Source organism: Trachurus trachurus (assembly GCF_905171665.1).
Source record: "Trachurus trachurus genome assembly, chromosome: 5".
Lineage (NCBI taxonomy): Eukaryota > Metazoa > Chordata > Actinopteri > Carangiformes > Carangidae > Trachurus > Trachurus trachurus.
The window spans coordinates 2,621,923-2,643,421 of record NC_139896.1 but is presented as its reverse complement, the minus strand read 5'-3'; the positions used below and the strand labels follow the sequence as shown (position 1 = coordinate 2,643,421).

Sequence of the window (21,499 nt, the reverse complement as noted above, 5' to 3'; positions counted from 1 at the left end):
GACTACAATCATCTGAAGCCTCATGTGTCCACTCAAAACAGATGATAAACTGACCACAGCATCAACCATCAGAAAGCAACTCAAACTTCTATAAGGAAAAGAAAAAGAAGAAAAAAAAGGTCCCACAGACCAGTCGTTATGTTTTAACACTTCACATGCAGGTGTTAGTTATTCACTGATCAGTCTTCAACATCTAATTAACCAAAAACTGCAGAACTATCCATAATATATCATGTGTGTGTGTGTGTGTGTGTGTGTGTGTGTGTGTGTGTGTGTGTGTGTGTGTGTGTGTGTGTGTGTGTGTGTGCGCGCACCACATGCTACAGTGGTGAGCTAGTTTACTGCATCACTTTTTAAACTGGTCCCAGTTAAAAAGTGTTTGAGAAAAAGCATAAAGAGCTTAAACCAAAAGTTGGCAAGTTAATACATTAATTAATCTTGGTTTGAGACAAGACACTAGATTTATACACACAGAGAAAGAGAAGAGAAGAGACAGTCTCACTGCTCCTATTGAAACAAAATAACCCCAATACAAGTCATAAAACTGATTTAAACACATGATTCAAATCATACGAAAAAAAATACGAAATTATCAATCGTCTCTAGACTTTACTCTAGTGCTCATTACAAATATCAGTGATGTAATAGACGACGAAGACTACACCAAACATTCAAGGATTATTAATCATTACATGATGCAATGTTGTTTTTTTTTGGATCAATGTCATGTAGTATTTCACAGGATCGTTTATAGAGTGAGATTTTCATCTTATCATGAGGATTTTCTCTTCAAACGCGGCTACTTTTCAAAAATTTAAACCTCTGTAGTGAATCACACGCCCTCTCAGTTATCCTGCTGTGGACTCAAACCTCCTCTCCCTTTCATAAATAATTATCATGTTTCCAAAAAAAGAAAAAAAACAAATTTGATGGAAAACTGAAGATGAATCACATGCAAAACACGAACCACTCATTTTGCATGTAGACAACAAAGTGTGCTAAATATTAGAACACCAGATATTTTAGATGATACAGATCACTCTTTCTCTTCTCCCTTTCGCTCTCAAACACAACACATCCACATGTTTGTGTTTGGTGTGTTTGTGGTGACGTAACTTCACTTCTTCTGTTTTATCACCTCGACGCTGCTGCTTCCTAAAAAGTAGAATCTACTTAACGTCTTTTTTCAAATAATTTCAGGTCTGCTGCAACGACGACCAACGACGCTTAGGGATTTGTCTGTCTGTCTGTCAAATGAAATATATTCACCTCTCTATTTACATATATTATGTATTTACATAGAAGTTTCTGTTTCAGTTTCAGTTCGTGGTTAAGTTACTTTGGCGACCTCGGGGGAATGTTCTGCTCCTTGCCGCTGCGCCTGGCTCCCCGCTGTGGGGAAAACTGTTTCCCGTTGTTCAGGCCTCTCTGATGCTCGCGGATCTTCAGCCCGGCTCCTCCGGCTCGGGCCTGACCGTTCCCGTTCCCTCTGAAGGAGCGGAGCGGCTGGCGGGGGGGTCGGCCGTCGCCAGCTTTGTCCTGTTTGTCCGTCGTCGTCGTCGTCCTCCTGGAGTTGTTGTTGGAGTTGGAGGAAGGTTCTTCGACCCGGTTGACCTTCAGCTCCTGCAGCGGCTGGCCGGCTGAGGAGGAGGGAGGGGGAGGGGAGGAGGGTGGGGGGGGGTCCTTGGCCTTCCTCTGACACACCTCCGCGTAGCTCAGCTTCCGCAGTCCCTAATAACAGAGGAAAATGGATGTAGTGTTTAAAATCATGAAATGAAATGTTCAAGAACAGGGATGCAAACAGGTCAGGACCAAAAAAGAGAGGAATTGTCTGGCGGAAGGAGGGGGGTGGGGGTGCTCACCATTAACAAATAATTACATTACAATATCACGCATGTCCGCGGCACACAGCTCCACGGACATGCACGGGGGAAAAAACGCGCATGTCGCGCGTCTACAGTGGAGGGAGGCTGTTACCAGTGTAATCAGAGGGAGAAAAGAAGACAGATTCAGATATGTTTGCCGTCTGTACATATAGGGAGGAGAGAAATGAGGTGTTGCAAAGGGATTTGACTACACAGATGTTATCTGTGGACTCACATTTAAAGGCCTCATGCTGTGCACTTTTCTCTGGGTTTATTTACCTGCTGATATCCCTAACAAGATGTATCACTGGTTTTGAGTACCTGTGATCTGCTTAATATCGTTATACTGCCCCTTTCTGGAGCCTCTTTCTGGAGCTCTAGCAGGCACAGGTCATTTGGCCAATCAGAAGAGAGAATGAGAACCTCTCCTCTGATTGGCTCACTGTTTTTGAGTGGCATGTGGTCGGGCCAATCACAGGCAAATAACTGAAAACTGGGGGAGTTACCTTGTGTGTGACATCACAGAAAGGAGGAAGTGCTATCTGCTCGTCTTAAAGAGACAGTTCCTACAAATGGCCGGTGTGTGTTTCTCCGTTTATGACCAGTTTGATGCATGGGGCAGTAAATACGAGGCCCAGAGACCTCCCCAAGCACCAAAAAATAACCAAAATCACATTTTTCATGTCATGGGGCCTTTAAGACTTATATTAACACAAACATTCACCTTACTTCTGCTTTAATATCCATTTTCACAAATAAAACAAAGCTGTAGACAGTTGCTGGCATCCTGCCATCACAACATTTGTGATTCAGATTTTTTTTTTAAATCAGCAATACAGCTTCAAAATGAGTCTTGTTTCAGTGTGACCACAGCATGAACCAGCCTATTGCTCACTGATTCAGAGATGACTGGGATGAATGAGGTCTTTAAGTTTTTCTCCCCCCGTCAGATTAAGACTTAGTGCCATGAATGGACACTGCCTTGCCCAATGACAGGGGGCCTGCAAGTACATTTTTCATCTATTTGAGCATTTGCAATTTGGATTTTTCTTTTAACTCTGCTTAAACAAGACAGGGACAACTCGAGAATCTGGACTCTGTCATTACAGGTTTCAGGCTCATGTGTGTGAGGATTATAAATGAAAGGAAATGCGAATATTTGGTTTGCAAGTTGATTTACATTGTAAATTTTTGCTTTTTTTTTTTGCACTCCTAAAATTTTAAGTTAGGGGCCACTGCCACTAGTAAAAAACTTTAAGTCTGGAGCCCTGACATTACTGTAAAATACTGTGCAAATCCTCCATCATTAACACACTGAGCAGAGGCAGTAGTGGATTTACCTGCGATAGTAATTTAGCAGGGAAATAGAAGACAACTTTCCTTAAGACTTTATTTTATGGCCTTTTTTTTTTTAACCAGGGAGAAACATCAGCACAATTACACAAAAAAAAACTACAATAAACATGTGGCACATACGCCACTTGCACCAAAATATATTCTCCCATCAATTTCTCTCCCTTTCAGTTTCATGATTTGTAAAGTACGAACATCTGGACAAGGGATGTCACACTTCCTCATTTTTCCATTAAGATCTATCAAGCAACTTTTCACTTCAGACCATTATGACCTTGTTTTTTGCCTCTAAAGACACAACTACTACTATGAAGGTGTTATTATCCATTACACACACACGACAAAACAAGCACGTCACGCCGAATTTCCCTCTGTAAATTAAATTGAATGTAGACCGATCAAGTCATTGTAAAACATTAATTTATTGATGTAAATGTGGTGATTTGTGAACACACAGAGCCTCGAGTTTAAAATGTTCAAAATTAATCGCACTACATAGAATATTCTTTTTGTTGCGTACTAATGTGGCTGCAGATAATGTGTATGGTATGTATGTGTATGTGTATGTGTATGTGTACGTGTATGTGCATGTTGGACTTGTTCTTACCAGATCTGATGTTGGTGTTGCAGGAGTCGGAGGAGAAGGAGTTGTTGCCTCTGTGGAAAGCGACTGGCTGCAGCTGGAGGAGGAGGAGGCCGGTGGTTCTGGTGCTGCTGCTGGAGAAACGGGCTGCGTGGACGAGATGGACGAGGAGCTTGTTCCTTCTGGAGTCTTTGGCTCAGCTTTTTCCTCTTCCTTTACTGCAGGAGGAGGAACACTGAAAAGACAAAATAGAAAGATGTAGTTTTAGCAAAGATATTCAATAAATGGAAAGATACACCATGAGCGGCTGCTCCAATGATATGAAATGGTTTCACTTCCTGTCTCTCTAAATGGGCGTGGCCAACCGTCACCCCACCTCGTCTGTGAACGTGTGTGTGGATTTATACAATTTGTAGGTAGATGAAAGTGAGATATTTATATTTTCTTATGATAACATTAAATATTTACACTACTAACAGTCATATTTAGCATGACAGAAATAATTTAAATATATATCCATTGTATATCCATTTTCACAAATAAAACAAAGCTGTAGATAGTTGCTCGCATCCTGCTATCACAACATTTGAGTCTAAGTCAGCAATTTCCAAACTATCCATCCACTCTATTCTTTTTTTATATATATAAAAAAAAATTTTAAATCAGCAATACAGCTTCAAAATGAGTCTTGTTTCAGTGTGACCACAGCATGAACCAGCCTATTGCTCACTGATTCAGAGATGACTGGGATGAATGAGGTCTTTAAGTTTTTCTCCCCCCGTCAGATTAAGACTTAGTGCCATGAATGGACACTGCCTTGCCCAATGACAGGGGGCCTGCAAGTACATTTTCATCTATTTGGGCATTTGCAATTTGGATTTTTCTTTTAACTCTGCTTAAACAAGACAGGGACAACTCGAGAATCTGGACAGGTTTCAGGCTCATGTGTGTGAGGATTATGAATGAAAAGGAAATGTGAATATTTGGTTTGCAAGTTGATTTACAGTGTGCGCCCCTACATTTTTTGCTTGCAGTACTAAAATTTTAAGTTAGGGGCCATTGCTCCTAGTAAAAAACAGTTAGTCTGGAGCCCTGACATTACTGTAAAATACTGTGCAATTCCTCCAACACACTGAGCAGAGGAAAAGTAGGTGAAGGTGTCATTATCCATTACACACACACACAGATGTGGCTTGTGAAAAATGAGTACAAAATTTACTTCAGTGACTGTAGTGTAGGAGAAAGAATCGACCATAATCTGTGTTCACGTTCAATTTTCCCATTGGAGTCAATACACTCCAGGCTGCCTCTGGTCTCCCTAAAGGGGCGTGGCCGAGCAGAAGCCTAGTGACATCATACAGGAAGCTGACTCGTCATGGAAGGTCTTGGTTTATAAACCGTCTTTGGTTTTAGTATGTTGTCCTTGTTCTTAACAGACATTTTGTTGTGTCTCGGTAAAAACTGTACCTTGAGGTGGGCACCGGTGTTTGTGGCATCACAGCAGCAGGTTTGGCAGCAGCGGGGGCCACAGACTCTGGTGCGCTCACGGTTTCGACTGAGGCGACTGTGGGCGGAGCTGGAGTCTGGGTCACGTTAGCTTCTTGGCTCACAGGCTGAAATAACAAAGAATTCAAAATATAAAATGTACGTTTACTCGGTTTTGGCAAACTGTATGTTCTGAGGTTAGTGGGATAATTAAACAGCAACTACAGCCTATTCCAACACTGTGTTTATTGGGATATATCCCTGAATCAATAAGATCACATAAGAACACTGTACACTTTTTGCTTATGTTGGGCCGAAAGGCTGTTATGACCAAATGGGTAGGAGATGAACCTCCTTCAATACATCTGTGGAAGTCTTTGATATCAGACTATATTTCTCTGGAAAGACTAAGATTTCGTATCAACGGTCAGAAAGAATGACCTTTTTACAGCAAAGTTTGACAAAGTGTTAAAGTACCTGGGAACTCAGAATGCAACTGCCTGAAATGTTAAGACCTAACAAGGACCTTTGAGATCATTGCTGTGAAATATACTCTGGATTTGCTACATACTGTATCCATAATCTGTATGCACTGGACTGGACTGTTATAATTTTACTTAAATAAGTTTACTAATCTAACTCTTCAAAGTAGAACGAACTGAAAAAAAAAAAGACGACCCCCCCCTTACCTTGTTGGTCACCTTCATGCCACGCACGACATCAGAGAGGCGCATCTCGGGTGTGGTTTCTCCCCGCGGACTCACCACTGATCCAGGTAAAGGAGGGAAGTTGGAAGCTGCCAGGTCAAACTTCGGGGGAGGAGAAACCTTGGCCTCCATCAGAGGGATGGGACGCTGCAAAGTTTCATTTTCACTCAGTTAATTAAAAAGTCAAAGTTGAGATAAGAAAATAAACCTGACAACGGACAGATCTAAAAGATTATACTGACCATGGTGTGTTCATCTTCTCTTTTCCTCCTCATGCCCCTGTGGCCTCCTCTCCTGCAATGAAGAGAGATCATTTACATTAGAATTGTTTTTGATAACCTACATTTACAAGTTAAAATCGTCACAACGTATTTTACCTCAGCCATTAGAGGTGTGCCAAAATATTGATCACATAAGAATCGCAATTCTCATTTAATACGATTCAGAATCGATATAAAATGTCCCAAAAAATAAAATAATGAAACAAATCTGCTGGCTGTCGGCCTCCTTTTCCTTAGAATTTAAAAAGGCAGCATGTTTAACTGCACTATTTTTTTTTTTTAAATTAAGAGGCACTTTTAATTGTGTTACTTAAGCAATATGTGATATTGGTGTTATGCAACAGTTTCAACAATTCCATCTAAGCATGGATAAATGTTTAAAACTCTTCCAACCTCTGACTTGAATTCTTGATGAATGAAAACATGAGTCTGTCTTGCGCCGGTCAAAGAATGTCACAGTGCGCAGAGGCTCATAAATGTAGTGTGAAAACGCTTCGCTTTTCCAAAACTCCTTGTTGTCCCTTTAACTATATTTATCTTAATATCCATTTTCACAAATAAAACAAAGTGTAGATAGTTGCTCGCATCCTGCTATCACAACATTTTAGTAGTCTAGTAGACTAGTCTAAATCAGCTTTGGAAATTATCCATTATCTATCCACTCCATTCTTTTTTTATATACTTAAAAAAAAAAAATCAGCAATACAGCTTCAGAATGAGTCTTGTTTCAGTGTGACCACAGCATGAACCAGCCTATTGCTCACTGATTCAGAGATGACTGGGATGAATGAGGTCTTTAAGTTTTTCTCCCCCCGTCAGATTAAGACTTGGTGCCATGAATGGACACTGCCTTGCCCAATGACAGGGGGCCTGCAAGTACATTTTTCATCTATTTGGGCATTTGCAATTTGGATTTTTCTTTTAACTCTGCTTAAACAAGACAGGGACAACTCGAGAATCTGGACAGGTTTCAGGCTCATGTGTGTGAGGATTATGAATGAAAAGGAAATGTGAATATTTGATTTACAAGTTGATTTACAGTGTGCGCCCCTACATTTTTCGCTTGCACTACTAAAATTTTAAGTTAGGGGCCACTGCCACTAGTAAAAAACAGTTCGTCTGGAGTCCTGACATTACTGTGCAAATCCTCCAACACACTGAGCAGAGGCAAAGTAGGTGAAGGTGTCATTATCCATCACACACACACACACAATCCCATCCTTTGCACACCGATAGACTGAAGCAGAAATAATTAGGAATCAAACCGTTTTGAATCGAAAATCCATTTTGAATCGAATCGTAGCCCCAAAACTCAGAATCGAATCGACTCGTGAGATAGCAAAAGATTCCCACCCCTAGCAGCAGCCATTTTCACTGAGCACGATAAGCCTGGAGAATATGTAGATTCCTCTCAAATTAAATAAATTCTCCCCGTGTGCACACACATGCTCTACATTCTGGTTGTAAAGCTTCATCTCTGTGGTGTTGACACCAGATAATATCATCGACCCACCTTCCCCGTCCACCGCCGCTCAGATCTCCATTGTGTGTCTGCAGAGAAGCTTCTTTCAGGTTGAAGGAGGACAGAGAGACGGGATCAGAGATGCTGCCACCTGGCGCTGGATGTGGAGTCACGGGAGCAGACAGGCCGTCCATCAGCGCCCCCAGGGCCAGAGAGGAGGGGGGGGAGTGAGGGGCCACGTCGCCCGGTCGGTGGTGACCCTTCACATGGTTTCTGGGAAAACACAGAGGAAACACAGGAATTACATGTCAGCTCCGCCACGGAAGAGGTCAATTTGATATTTTTAGGATTGTGTAGGGGTTGATTACTTCATTCAGAGCCATGTTCTGATTGGTCAGTTCTTGAACAGGTCGTAGTAACCTCTGACTGTATATATTTTGTTCCTACATGTAAAGAATGAACTGTGTATTTTTAGTATTTTACAAGTTTCTTTTGGATGGAAATGATTTATATGATGATATCTAATGCAAAGGACTTAGACCCTTTTGTACTAGCGTCATATTGCATTTCAATTATGTATTGTATCTAAATGATGTAGTACTGTATTGAACTTATGTCTTGACTGTTGCTTTGCACTAGTAGTGTATTTTTTTTTATTGTTTTAGACATATATTCTATCATATATTTCCTCTTTGTATTTTATTTATTTCCTTTGCACTTTTCCTTTTGGAGAAACCTGGCATAAGAATTTCCTTTGGGATAATTAAAGTTATATCTATCCATCAATCTATCCATATATCTATCGAGTACAGTTCAAAGGGTTTTGTTAGAGGCTTTGAACTTTTGTGTGATACTTAAAAATATAACGGAAGAGCATCTGTGGTGTAAGTGAGGGGGAAAAAAAAAAACTACAACAACCAGTCTGTGTTTCAGAAGAACACTGTGGCAAATGAATATCCTCAGAGTCAACATTTGATCCCAGTCAACAGTTAAGTAATGGAAGTTGTGTCATCGTGACTTGCTCTTACCGGTTCCTGTTCATGGGTCGATGGGCGCTGGAGCCAGAGTTTGCTTTGTAGCTCCCGGGATTGTTGTAACCATTCACAAAGCCGCCGTTAGGGAAAGGTGCCTACATATCAGAACAAAAAACAAAAAAGAAACTAGGTCAGATAGTAGAGGAGCACAGAGTTCAAACCAGACATGGTGAAGCAGCATTTAGCTGTGACGCTGCACACAACTGGAACAAACTACCAGCAGAACTGAAATCAGCCCCAACTGTGAGCATTTTTAAATCCAGGTTAAAAACATTTCTCTTTTCATGTGCTAATGGCCGAGCTCTTTTAAAGAACCTAACAATTGTTTTAATACAAATCAATATTTCCTGCATGTTTCTGTACTTTCTTTTATTCTTTTCTCTTGCTTTTAATTGTATGTTTAATGTTTCCAATTTTTACTATTTCAAGTTTTACCAGTTGCCCCTTGGTATGAAACGCGCTATATATAGTAAATAAAGCTGCCTTGCCTTGCCTTACATTTCAATGGTAGCATCAGTTTTCAATTTGTTAAGAAGCCTCTGGTCAATCACATGTTTTATGCATTTACATATTTGTGAGAAATACTGTGACTGAGGTTCCCGACGGTCCAAACTCACCAGTGGTGTTTCGAAGTAAGGCATGACTGAAGGGCTCCAGGAGGGCGACACCACAGGGTAAACCGGGTACTGCTGCTGCTGGGCGCTGTACATCTGCTGCATGTAGACAGCCGAGCCGTACTGGGCCTGAGGCTGCGCGTGCTGACTGTACACGCTCGAGTCCACGCTGCGGAAGCTGTTCTTACCAAAGAACGTGTTAATGGCCTTGATGCGCGCCTGTGGAGGAGAGGAAGAAGAAGGAAAGCTGTGAATAAGGTGTATTTTGTTTCCATTAAAAGGGATACGGCAACTTTTTTCGTGTCTTGCCTCACTCCCGAGTCCATGACCAGCAGATAGACACCATCCTTTCGACTGTGCGTGCAGTAACAAGGGAGATAGAGCCGTATCGCGGTAATTAGCTTAGCTCAAACACTGGAAGTGTATGGGTAGTGTTAGCCTGCCTCCACCTAAAGTCATCAGAGAAACTCTTCAGCAACTCTAAACGGAAACCGGCGGGCCGATCTTCCTCTCAGAGCTGACAAAACTCTCCGGTAAGGCATCTTGAGCGGTCAAATGCCGCTAACGGGACAAGATCGGTCAAAACGGAGGGTTCAAGCAAAGACGCTTTATTTTGGTTCAAGCTAGCTACATCGAGGGTAGGTTAGCTTCCTATTTCAGAGTAAAAGCACAAATTCTATCGTCGTGGTTTTCTCTATGTAAAGGGCAACGGGTGTTTTTATTTTGTGAAAGTAACCGGAAGTGCGTTGGTCACAACGGCTAGCTTGAGTAGCGCCGAATTCGTCCGAACAAAATTGTAAACTGCTGGTATTTAGACAAATTAACGACACACTGCTGATCTAAACGGCTACTTTCTCGCTAGCCTCGTAAACCAGCCTCTCTCGGAAGTGCATTTCATTTCATTCCGAGGGAGAGTCTGGCCTCATCCCCATTCTAAGCGTTTGGACTGAAACCCTCAGAAGGCCGAGCCAATCAGCGTCGCCCGCTGTGATTGACACAGCACGTTGGCCAATCAGGGACCGACTGGTGCAAAGCCCCGTCACTACACCAACTTGCTGATTGGCTGAATGCGGTTGTCTGTCAACGCTACTACCAAAGATATTAAACCGTCTTTGCTACTACTCCCGCCCAGCTCCCGCCCACCCCAAACGCTTGCAGGGGGGATGAGGCCAGACTCTCCCGAGAAATGAAATGAAATGCATTTCCGCGAGAGGCTGGTTTACGAGGCTACTTTCTCGCCTAAACATGTTTGAAATGTTGATAAAGTGATATATTTACAGAGATTAGAGCTAAAATGAAATCAGCTTCTGACTGCTGATTTCGGCTCGAGTAGGAGGCAGGCTAACACTACCCATACACTTCCAGTGTTTGAGCTAAGCTAATTAGCGGTGCGTCAGCTCTGCCCGTATCTCCCTTGTTACTGCACGCAGAGTCGAAAGGATGGTGTCTATCTGCTGGTCATGGACTCGGGAGTGAGGCAAGACACGAAAAAAGAAAAGAAAAAGTTGGCGTATCCCTTTAAAGAGACCTGCGATGAGGTTCACTGTATCTCTGTAAACTGTCCCATTTGTCCCCTCAGATCTCATAATCTCACGGTCATTAGGCCATTAAACACTGCTCTGTCTAGGGGAAAGAAGGCAGGGGGAGGTAGAGGGAGGTGGGAGGGGGAGGAGGAGGAGAGGGAAAGAGAAGGAGGGTGAGGGAGAGTAGAGACAAAAAGTAGAAGCAGTACAGAGATACAGTAGATATATAGAAGAAAGGTTCCTCCCAGGCAGCCACAGTGCTTTATGGGTCCTTCCAAGCGCGATACTGATCATCACAGGGGCTCATAGTGGACTGTTACTGTGTCATGGCCGAGTTTGTTTTATCAGGGGGTGGGGAAAAATAGGGCAAACAAGGTCAAATCAAAGTCCAGCTGAAAAACAATTCATTAAATACCTAACCTGAAACGCAAAGTGTAAATGTCATGTTGTGATAAGAAGGGCAATCAAACTGTCAGTAGTTTGTACAACAAGCGGAGCAGAGAGCACTGGGTTTTCCTCGCTGCTTATCAAGTCCCTGTGCACACAAATCCCAAGGTCACTCCTCAGGCCACGGCTTAGCCAAACAGTGACGTAACGGCTGACAACACAACTAGTCTTGTGTAACACGTGGCCACGCTGGGGTCTAAATTAGGCTCAGTCAGTTACTGCTTAGTGATGGTTCTGGTATTTAAAAGAAACCTAAACCTGTACATAGTCAATCAATTAGGTCAATCTTAAATGTGCATTTTTTTTAATGAGAAAACTCACCATGATTGGTTTTCCCTGGAAAGTTTTCACTTCCTCTCTTAGGTATCTGTACGCCTGAGGACAGAGAAATGAACCAGACATTTACACAACTGTAAAATCTACTGCGTCCACTTTTAAATCTCTGTCTAAATCTTTTAAAAACTTTCCTGACGTCACTCCCAAAGCCATTGTTTAACCTCTAACTTGCGCACACTATTTTTCAATAGGATCTAATTCTAACAGACTACATTAAACAGAGTGAACAAACCACTGTGATCACCTTTGGTTTAAAAGAACAATGAAACCACAGCAAATAACACAATTAACCGCAGTATTAAACGCCACAATTAATTAATTGTAAAGATGTCCAAATACTGTCACTTTCCAAAAAAGATTATGTAGGAACAATATCAGCAGTTAATGACTTGAATATTTCAAATATTTCCCCTGAGGGATTAATAATTGGTCATATAGATATAAGTAGTAATGTCATTTATATTTTGATGATATTTGGTTTTACACATTCATGGTGTTGTGAAATTAATTAATACATAATAATCGTGATACCGTGATTATTTCTCTGACAATAATGATGCCAAGAAAATCTATAATCGTGACATCCCTAGTCACATCTAATGATGACAAAGATTCTGTAAAGTGAGTAGTTATTGATGAGCAGACGTACCTGTAGTGCATCCATGTCAGACTGAAACGTTATGTACCAGTTGCTGTTGTGTGCAAACTCAACACTCAGGACTTTTGGACAGTTTTCACTCTTAAAAAGAGCCTCCACCTCCTGCAAGAGAGAACAACCAGCAACAACTTTAATGCAGTTCTGCCTCTAATATTAAAAACATACCACATCTTCTCTCAGGCCACCATGCATGCTCTATGACAGACTTTAAATAAGTGTATATGTGTTAAAACCAGTGTTAGAAGCAGGCACTGTGAGTAACTATCTATAACTGACTACTTGTCAGCACAAGCACGGTCATGTGGCGGCATCTCATTTGTAAGATTTACTGAGTTTACCTCCACTGGTGTAGTCTCTGGCACCTCTCTCAGGATAATAATGCAGCGGCTGTGATTTGGCCGGACCTTCTCTCCAGCTTCATCAACTTGCACCATGGGAGAGGCTGGAACAAAGACGCAGCTTTAAACATTATTGTTTTCACTTCAGAGCCCCTCATACATCCACAGAGCACTGGTGGAGAACATGCCTCTCTCTTTTCTTCATGTCTGGAGGTTTGTCATAACAATAAAATACTGGGTATATGTGGAAATTCAACAAATTATAGTCAACTCTCAACAAAAGCCTCACATGACATAAAATGTTCAGCTCCGATCGATACAAAACTTCATAATTAACAGCTGCAGGAGGACCATGCCTTCCCATGTACGTTATAAAAGATTATTGAAGGTAACAAATTTTAAAACTTTTAATGAATAATCTCATCATCAGAAACACAGGGAGCAATCGAACCTCGCAGCACATCCAGAATCAGGTCCATGTCGGTGGTGAGGGCTTTGATGTCCTCCATACAAGCGATGGTCCAGATGGGAACAAACTGATCACTGTCCATCTGGGAGATCAGGTACAGGTCCTTGGTGAGGTTCTCCCTGAAAGAAACAAAAACAAAACAAAAAACATTATAATAAGTCTAGAAAAAGTCAAACTCAACTTGTAGATGACACAATTTCTCAGCATTAGAGAGGAAACAGAGAGCCTGAACTGCTCCAGGCGTTTGTGTTTACATGGTTTGATCTCTCCCCAGACAGGACTAATCCTACTCATCAATGTAATAACTGTATAGGTGTGCTGACTCATTTAAATTCTGGCAGTTGGACACATATTACCGTCTTACTGGGTAACACTTTATAATAAGTTCACACTATTGAGCATTAGTTATAAACTACATACTAATGAGTATTTATTTATGCAGTATAAATGAAGAATTCAGTATTTATTAATGCTTAATAGTGTGTACTTATTATAAAGTGTTACCGTCTTACTGTAATTAAAGGACAATTCTGGGCAAATTCAACCTGGGGCTCTAGTTTTCTAACATTTTAGGTCTAAAAGAATGAATCTGAAGATTTTCTTTTTATTTATTTTTCTTCACGGGAACAGACCGATCTTACCTGTTGAGGCTGTTTACATCCCACAAAAAGAAAATCTTGAGAATCATTGTTTTAGACCTAAAATAATAGAAAACTAGAGCCCCAGGTTGACTTTGCCTAGAGTTAAAAATAAACTAAATGCAAAACCAATGCATCTAGATTGCAACTCTTCTCTTTTCTCACCTAGAGAAGCAGAACTCGAGCTGTTTCTTCAGAGATTCCCTCAGTTTCTCCTCGGACATCGGTTGATCCTTGGAAACGTCGTCATCGACTACGGCCGATTCGTTTTGCGGGTCAAAGACTTGATAGCCCAGCTCGGGGTGGTCGACGCCGTTCACCAGGCCCTGCTGCTGCTGCTGCTGCTGCTGCACGGGGGCGTAGTCTGCTGCGCTCTCCGGATACTCAGCGCTGTATCCTTTACACCCTGCAGAAGGAACGTCGGAGTAACCTAAGACAGAGAGAGGCGGCAAGGCGGTGAAGTACGTGATTGTGAAATAACTGTCACGTTTGGACAAAGAGGTGCAAGCAACACTTTCAACAAGCTTTGTCATGCTTCAGGGTTACACAGTGCATACAATTTCCTCATATACCAACCGTGTAATTATCTTGGCAAGGTTTAAAAAAATACCTTCTATGTCTATACGTGTCATAAGTGGTGGTTTATTATTATTACCACAGAATAAAGTGAATATGCTGCTCATACCGTTGGTCATCTCAGCAGGAGGAGGGTAGGTCTGCAGCCAGGAAGAGTCCTCCGTCCCCTCTGGGATGTCGCTCTGGTGGGCAGGGACCTCCTGCCACACTTTAGCGTTGGGATTCAGACCTGCTCCCTTTGTGGTAACCTGCAGGATGATAAGACCACAGCGTGAGTTACAGAAAATAAGCTTTGGATTCATAACGAACAAAAGATTGGTGCAGTTAATACAGGACTAGGGCGGCGTGTTGATCAATATCCTTATTACCAGTTGCGACAAAGTGGCTGGTATCATTTTCACTCTATGTGTGTGTATGTACTGTAGCAGAGACTAAAACAGAAGTGGTTTTAAGTCATTTTTCAGATGTGTGGCTGCCGTGAACACATTTTGTCACTGCCACGGTGTGTGTGAAAGAATAATAAACTCAAAATGTACAGTAGTTGGTAGAAAGAGGAAATGTGTAGTTGACATGAAAATAACTTCATGCAAATGTGGACAAAATGTGTTTGAGCAAGTCAGCTGGAAAAAAAAGGGGGTTAGAAGAACGACAGTGGCCACTGACACATCAGACACATTTGGTACTACAGACCATTTTGACCAAGGTCAGATTATTACTATTCACAACAGCAAGGCCGAGTATTTGTTTTAGACACTCACAGCCTACTTTACGAGTGTGTGTGTTCATGTTATCACGGCTAAATGTGATCCTAAAAACTTCTAGATGTAGTGGGAGCTACCACAAAGGTGGTTTTGAGTAGGGATTGACCAATTATTGGCTGATATTTGGAATTTTTACGATAATCGGTATCAGTTGTTTTTTCACAGATAACTAAGTGATCAAATAAATTTATTTTAAAACACGCTCCTTTGGCTCTGAAGCAGCCGCCTCTCTGCCTAAAGTCACCACTGAACCAAGGTTTGTGTTGGAGTTTGTGTTATTTTAGAAAATGTTAAGGTTTTTTTTATTCACAGATTTTTACAGTGTACAAAATAATAATTTAAAAAAGTATACTGTATTCAGCCTGATCCCAGGTGTGATCAGTTATCAGTTTTCCTTGATTACCAATAATTGGTATCGGTCGATCCCTAGTTTTAGGTACTTTATCTGTCTGGGAACAGATTTTTGTCAGTGCAACGGCATCACAACCTGCAAGACACATGAACAAAAGCTAACAGGTGTGTAGCTGAAATCAAAATGAAGGCAGAGTCTTAAGATGGGTGTGATCCGACCTACCCATAAGCACAGACTATGTAATAATGACTGTTAAGTAATCATAGGTGGGAACATCAACAGGTCGACAGGTGCGGCAGCCGGAGTAAAGCAGCCATCTCAAAAAAAAGTCTCCAATTATACAAGACATCGTTTTAAGAAATTGATATTCAAACTGATTTTTGGGGATCAAGCAGGCAGGTATGGATAATCATCATGTGAGCAGAGTAAAGTGAAACCAACCAGAGAAAGTTAGCAGAAGCTTCTGCACAGAACAAATGACCAGAGACACAAGACCAGAGGTGTAGCAGTCAGAAACAACAGAATACCCATGTTTTACCATGACCCAAGGCTGCAGACTAACATTTTTTACAAGGAGCACAGTGGCCCATAACTTTAAACTTTAGCAGCACAAGCAGAAACTTTAGGGGCGCAGAGTGTAAATCGACTTTTACAGCAAATATTCACATTTCCCTTTCATCCATGCCTCCATTTAGGGGCAGTCGGGAGCCCTGTGACCTCTGCTATAACCTTGATTTTTAATATTTAAACCCCTTCAACCTCACGCCTGATAACACAGTATTAACTGGACAATTACTCTTTTTAACTTGAGAGGTTTTTTTTAATGTTTTATTTATATTCAGTTGTATCTTTTGTACTTTTACTTATTTAACTGTCCCTCCCCTCTTGTTCTTTGCACTTTACACCCATGTCAAATCTCTTCTGGGTGTAAGAACTGCTTAAAAACCAGTCTTGATTCTGATTTCTGTATAAAACCAGAGATGAAATCAGGATGCAATTATAGAGTCATGACTAAGTTAAGCCTTTAAATGCTACTACTGCCATAGCTCCACACTAGCTGACCTTACTTCCTATCACAAGACAAGACAAGACAGCCTGATGGATTGACCTGCACACCTCTACATATTCTTTATAACTTGATCTTTTTCTTTATGTTTTATTTATATTAAGTTGCTTTTGTATATTTTGTACTTTTACTTATTCAACTGTCCTCCAGCCTCTTGTTCTTTGTACTCAACACCCATGTCAAATCCCTTCTGGATGTAATAACTGCTTAAAAACCAGTTTTGATTCTGATTTCTGTAGAAAACCAGAGATGAAATCAGGATGCAATTATAGAGTCATGACTAAGTTAAGCCTTTAAATGCTACTACCACTACTGCCATAGCTCCAGCTGACCTTACTTCCTATCACAAGACAAGATGGTGGATTGACCTGCACACCTCTACATATTCTTTTTAACTTGAGCTTTTTCTTTATGCTTTGCTTTTGTATATTTTGTACTTTTACTTATTCAACTGTCCTCCGACCTCTTGTTCTTTGTACTCAACACCCATGTCAAATCCCTTTCTGCTTAGAAACCCGTTTTCATTCTGATTTCTGTATAAAACCAGACAGTCATGACTATAAATTAAGCCTTTAAATGCTGACTTACTACCACCACTACTGCCATGGATGGCTCCAGCTGACCTTACTTCCTATCACAAGACAGACGGCCTGATGAATTGACTTCGTAACAGCCTATAACGCAGCAGCTCGGTGTCTTTTGCACACACACGCATCGTCTCATTGAGATTTCATTGGCTTCCTGGTGCCTCACACACACTCCGCCTCTCTCAGCGATCACATGTAACCATACATGGCGCAGGACTGGTACGCCTGCGCCTTGAACAATACAAATCCGACTTGACATCCATTGCAATAAAATAAATGTCTCCCAACTACTGTAAGCTTGAGTCATTGATAATAATAAATAAATAAAAACAAGCAAAATGGCTCCGAGTTATCAAAACCTCCTTTGTGTCTATTACAAGTCTATATCCAGTGGCCCACGGCTGAGCAACGTAACATGAGGGTCGGCCAGGCAGGAAGAAAAGCGCAGAGCACATGGCGCCGCCGTGCTCATGCAACTTCCAGGCAATCCACCCAACCGCATACAAACCCGATCGTTTTCGTTTGAATGTGAATAAACACAGTTGACCGCACACTAATCATTTGTGGGTTAGATAGATTTATTAAATCATCGCCACCACATTCATGATCTTTTTTTTCTTTTTTTTAAGTTAGCGCGGCGCAGTGCCATGACCTTTATCACGAAAACCCCCGTAGATGGCCATTTATTTAGCTCGTGTTGTGTAACAGGCAGCTAACATTTAACACCAATCACGTGCAGGAGATGCTACACATCGGGGTTGAATTGTACGTCTAATGCAATATGCTACAGAGGTAAATGTTGTATATTATTATCATCATCACCAATTGATTAAACATGCTCTTAAACACGTGTCGTGAGGTTTGTTTGAAGGTTGTCTCCTCGGGCTCCATATGGTAACGTAACTAGCTTAACTTTACTACCAGACCAGTGCGAACCGGCTGCTACTCCCTTTTAGCCAATTTGTTTGACAGGTTGACACTAAACACACGTTTAAATGATTGTGTAAAAATAACAATACATTAAAGTGGCCATTTTAAGGGCATGGAGATTAATTAAACGCTATCTGAAGTGAAAAGTTGTTGCTACACTACACGCTAATTAAAAAACTGTTTCTGTCGAGCCATACGGAAGCTAAAAAAAAAGACGCAAACAGGTTGTCGCATGTTAGCTCGCCTGCCGTGCTGTGCCGTGCCGTGCTAGAGTCCAGGCCCCGGACTAACTCACCATGCTGCCTCGGTCTTTTCACGGTGTCCTCCTCCTCCGTCTTCTAAGTTACTTCGTCTTCTTGTTCTTCTCCGGTGGGGGGATTTAACCGCTCTGTTTGTATTTATTCTCCGCGGCGACGGGAATTATACCGACTGTGTAGTTACTTCTCCACGGTAGCCCCGTCGTCGTTGCTGCTGCTTTCTCCGGCACTTAACTACCGTCTCCCCGGCAACTGGTAACGTTACGTTACGTTACGTACACGACGTGCTCCCTCCTATGGTCCTAATAACGGCTTGTCCGCGTGAGCCTCAACTTCTTCAAAAGATTCGAACTTTAAACCGCTCCCGAAACGTATATTTTTCAGGGAAAAACGTCTCCCATTGTACGGAATGGGGAAAAAACAAAACGATGCCGCTTTGCTCAACTGCTCATCGCAATGTTTCAACACCAAAGACGCCGTCGTAGTAGGCAGGCAGCCTATATTCCGCATGTGACAGCTGCGTCCTCTGTCTGCTGTGCTGCCACCGTCCGTCTCAACAACAGGCTGCACTATGCACTACTCCGCCTTCTCCGTCTCCCCGGCAACTGTTAACGTTACGTTTACGTTACGTTTACGTTACGTTCACGTACTATGGTCCTAACGGCTTGTCCGCGTGCGCCTCAACTTCTTCGATAGCTTTCTAACTTAAACCAGAAAAAAACAAACGTATATTTTCTGGAAAACTTGTCGTCTCCCAATGTACGGAAGAAGAAAAAACAAAACAATGCTGCACTGTTCCAACCAACACCCAAGACGCCGTCGTTCATTCAGACAGAAGAGAGGCAGCAGCTGCGTCCTCCGTCTCAACAGGCAGCCCTGTTCACTCCGCCTCCCCGGCAACAGCAGCGCTAACACCGCAGCGTAGCAACCGCCGACGGTGACCTCTACACGGGGACAGTGCGGCGGCTGCAGGGGGAGGAGGAGTGGAGCACAGACCCATCCATAGACTGTAGTAGCCTACTATATAAAAGACCTTGATCTACAGACATAGCATACTGAGCTGACATTATACAGGGTTCCTACGCAAGTATGGAAAAGTATGGAAAATGGAAATTATTGTATGGAAATATATTTATCTTAATACTTATCTGGGTTTGGTCTTATCTGAAGTTATCTGGGTTAATTATTTTTGTATGCACTATTGTACCTATAGCTAGTTACACAATGGCATACACATTCAGAATAAGGAAAACAAATGATTAATTGCATGACTTTTATTATATAATGCACAACTAACTATTTACTCAAATATCATAAATTATTTGATTTTTTTTTTACAGAGAGAAGTCTGGAAATTATGGTCTGGAAAAAGTATGGAATTTGGAAATTTCAAATATGTAGGAACCCTCATTTTGGACCCAAAAATAGAACTAATTGTAACAGAATGTTTTTCACCATAAATCATTTCTATGAGGTGTCCAGAACAACATAATAAAAGTCCTAAGAAATCCTAGTTGGGATGGGGAAATATGTTTAATTTGCATCATTATTTACTGTATAAAGTCTATGGTGCCTATAAGGTACCATAGACGAATGGTAGGAGTAAAGGAAGAAAATAAGCCTATTCGGGTGTATTTTGGGCATACAGTATTACCTTAGTGTTTTGCTCATTTGCATATTAAAATTAATTTTCCAAGAAACTTGTAATACAAAAAATGTTACTTTTCATGTCTACTTTCATTGTGGTAGGAGTAAAGGGAATACAAATAAGCCTATTCAGGTGTATTTTGGGCATATTTGATTAGTGTAAGGCTCATTTGTATATTCAAATTCATTTTCAAAGAAACTTGAAATACAAACATTTTTTAGTTTTCACGACTACTAAAAATAAGTCTATTTGGGTGTATTGTTGTCTGGCCTTATTGGCACCATAGACTTTATACAGTAAATAATGATGCGAATTAAACATATTTCCCCAACTTTTAGTATGTTGTTCTGGACACCTCATAGAAATGATTTATGGTGAAAAACATTCTGTTACAATTAGTCTGTCGTAAAACGCTATTTTGCCTGGACTATTATAAAGACTCCCTATCAGTAGAAAGAGTTGTCTAATGAGATTACTTATACTTATTACAAGTACATGTCTTGCACTGAAAGTCCATCTGTAAGTAAAAGGCAATGGCTGTTACAATATAAAAGTCAGCTGTGACTGTTTTACAAACTCATATCCCTGGATTATTATCCAGGGATGCAAACGGGTCAGGACCAAAAAAGAGAGGAATTGTCTGGCGGGGGGGGGGCTCACCATTAACAATATCACAGAAAAGTCTATTTCCAGTAGTTCAACCCCAACCAAGTGTTGAGTGCATATAGATGGACATAGTTTTCAGAAGGCCAACATTTCTATATTAAAAATGCTTTAAAAAAAATAAAAACCATTGCAATATTTCAATTTTGGAGATACTGATTTTTAGGTCTTCACTGAATGTTAGTCATAATTATTACTATTAAAATAAACAGAAGAAATAAAGACATGGGATTTAACATCCCATTCAGTGTGTAATGGACATATAGGCCGATATAATGTGTTAGTTTCACTTTAATTGAACACATCCTACATCGCGGAGGCGACGTCTCTCCTTCACCTCTGAAACGGGGCAGAGCTCCGTGGAGACACCTGCCTGACACAGCAACGGACATGCACGGGGGGAAACGGCGGCGCCGTCGCACCGAATGCACGCACGCGCCGCTTTGGGTAACGAGCGCGCACGTCGCGTCTACATTGGAGGTCGGCTGTTATCAGTCTAACCAGAGACAACCATGAATGAGTTGTCGCACACACTGAGGTGAGCAGCAGAGCGGCCGCACCGTGACCGCGGTCCGCTCCAGCTGCCTGGTGTCTCCATTACGCACCACGGGTCTTTTCAGTCACTTGTCCAAGTTCTCCTTCACTGTTTTTTTTCGAGACAACACTCATTCTCTCTGTCTCTTTTATCGGCGGTGTCAGCTGATGTGCACGTCTGCAGCAACCCAAACAAATGCACATGTTACTGTTGACTGGCTCTATTCCAGCCACATGATTGGTTCGGCGCGGTGGAAATCTCATTATCATTGGTTATTTGTATCGTCTGCCAAAACATGGATGAATGAAACCTATCGTCGACCACGTCTCAT

General features: G+C 41.6%; 1 protein-coding gene across 1 annotated transcript; it reads right to left on the bottom strand.

The window, feature by feature from the left end:
• Window positions 1–299: 299 nt before the first annotated feature.
• larp4ab (La ribonucleoprotein 4Ab) lies at window positions 300–18,878 on the bottom strand. The gene is made up of 15 exons (XM_083971598.1): window positions 18,361–18,878; window positions 14,479–14,617; window positions 13,959–14,223; window positions 13,138–13,274; window positions 12,687–12,790; window positions 12,340–12,450; window positions 11,676–11,729; window positions 9,388–9,603; window positions 8,765–8,865; window positions 7,788–8,009; window positions 6,236–6,287; window positions 5,976–6,140; window positions 5,269–5,414; window positions 3,826–4,036; window positions 300–1,731 (listed from the first exon to the last, which is right to left on the bottom strand). Exons 1-15 carry the CDS (start codon window positions 18,361–18,363, stop codon window positions 1,336–1,338), a joined length of 2,322 nt encoding a protein of 773 aa, XP_083827724.1. The 5' UTR covers window positions 18,364–18,878; the 3' UTR covers window positions 300–1,335.
• Window positions 18,879–21,499: the final 2,621 nt, after the last annotated feature.